The 2099-nt window shown below is 46.3% G+C and overlaps 1 protein-coding gene across 1 annotated transcript; it reads left to right on the forward strand.

The window, feature by feature from the left end:
• Positions 1-259: 259 nt before the first annotated feature.
• Positions 260-1780, forward strand: rgs5b (regulator of G protein signaling 5b; the record flags this gene model as incomplete). Its single annotated transcript, XM_080543163.1, has 4 exons — positions 260-303; positions 513-661; positions 786-952; positions 1628-1780. The coding sequence occupies 4 exons, from the start codon at positions 260-262 to the stop codon at positions 1778-1780; spliced, it is 513 nt and encodes a 170-aa protein (XP_080399289.1).
• Positions 1781-2099: the final 319 nt, after the last annotated feature.

Below are 2099 nucleotides of genomic sequence, written 5' to 3' on the forward strand. Positions count from 1 at the left end.
TCTAATCTACACATGTGACGGTCAGGGCTAAAGAAAACTCCCTATTTTCATCCTCCCACAACCCGCACTCTATTGGCTGAGAGACGTGATGTCACAGAGGGGGCTGCCCTATAAAAAAGGCACTCTCCCACACAGCCAGCAGACCACTGAGCACCAGCAGTAACAGTAGCTACTTCAGCTTCACTACTGACACTGATCACACACACAGCTCCATCTCCTGTTTTATATGCTAGCCAGCACACAGATCACATCTCTTACTATGTGCAGAAGACTGGAATCACTGCCTATCACTTGTCTGGAGAGGTATGTACAGTAACACAATATGTCTATGCTGTTTCCTATTCTGTATGATCACCTTTATGTTTTGTTTTATGTGATTTCAACTGTATCTTATGGGAGTAAAAAAAGTAGAGATTGTTGAGAAATGTTCAGTTGTAGTAATAGAAATGTGAATTATAATGTCTAAGAGAGAAAAATAAAATCTCAATGTTGTCTGTTCTTTATCTTTGTAGGGCAAAGGTACTCAAAGCACTCTTTGGAAGTTTACGGCAGAAGACAGATCTGAACATCATGGGGCACTCTGACAAAACTGACAAACTGCGGAACGTGGACGACCCCTTAAAATGGAGGGAGTCGTTTGAGAACCTGCTGTCCATCCAACGTAAGTCTGACTCTTGCTTTGTTTCATCATATATTTCATGAAAAAACTAAGTGGAGCAATGCTGTTTGTTTGTGTATCAGATATAGAGATGTTACCGTAACACTTTTCCTCTCCTCTCCTCCAGATGGACTGAGCTTATTCAGAGCCTTCCTGGCGTCAGAGTTTAGTGAGGAGAACATTGCCTTCTACCTGGCCTGTGAAAACTACAGGAAAACCAAGACCTCCTCCAAGCTATCAGCCAAGGCTAAGAAGATCTATGACGAGTACATCTGTAGTGACGCACCAAGAGAGGTAAACCATCATCAATATCCCTTCAATGCATAAATGAATTAACATGCCAGACACTGAATTCAATTAATTAATTGATGCACACAATGGAGAGAGAGAGACAGAGAGTGAGAGAGAGAGACACAGAGAGACACAGAGAGACACAGAGAGACACAGAGAGACAGAGAGACACAGAGAGACAGAGAGACACAGAGAGACACAGAGAGACAGAGAGAGAGAGAGAGAGAGAGAGAGAGAGACACACACACACAGAGAGACACAGAGAGAGACAGAGAGACACAGAGAGACAGAGAGACACAGAGAGACACAGAGAGAGACAGAGAGACACAGAGAGACACAGAGAGAGACAGAGAGAGACAGAGAGACACAGGGAGAGACAGAGAGAGACAGAGACACAGAGAGAGACAGAGAGACACAGAGAGACAGAGAGAGAGACACACAGAGAGAGAGACAGAGAGACAGACAGAGAGAGAGAGAGAGAGAGAGAGACAGAGAGACACAGAGAGAGAGAGACTGAGAGAGAGAGAGAGACACACAGAGAGAGACAGAGAGACACAGAGAGACAGAGAGAGACAGAGACAGAGAGACAGACAGAGAGATAGCACTGGTTCATACATGCATAGTGTTTCATACACACTCAACAAACTTTAATCGAAATCCCTTATATTCCTCCTGTAGGTGAACCTTGACCACGAGACCAAAGCCATCACCAAGAAGAACCTGGAGCAGCCCACCCGGTCCTGCTTCCTCCTGGCCCAGGAGAAGATCTACACTCTGATGGAGAAGGACTGCTATCCCCGCTTCCTCAAGTCCACCCAGGGCCGGTCCTAGGCATCTAGGTGCCCTAGGCGAGAGTATGATTTGATGCCCCCCCCCCCCCCGCTCCCCCCAAGTTTTAGGGGCGCCACCACCACCACCACCACCACCACCACCACCACCACCACCACAACATTAAGCCACCAGTACTGCCTCATGGTTCGCAAGAGGCGAGGAGTGTGACTAATCGCGAAGCGTAATAGAGACAGTTAGGCTGAGACATATTTTCATAGAGACATGAAATTCATAGAGACATACATTAATTTCAATGTAAAAAATAAAAGTAAAAATTTCTTTTTTTTTGGGGGGGGGGGGGGGGGGGGGGCGGCCCTGA

This window comes from Nansenia antarctica (genome assembly GCF_963989245.1).
Source record: "Nansenia antarctica genome assembly, chromosome: 12".
Classification (NCBI taxonomy): domain Eukaryota; kingdom Metazoa; phylum Chordata; class Actinopteri; order Argentiniformes; family Microstomatidae; genus Nansenia; species Nansenia antarctica.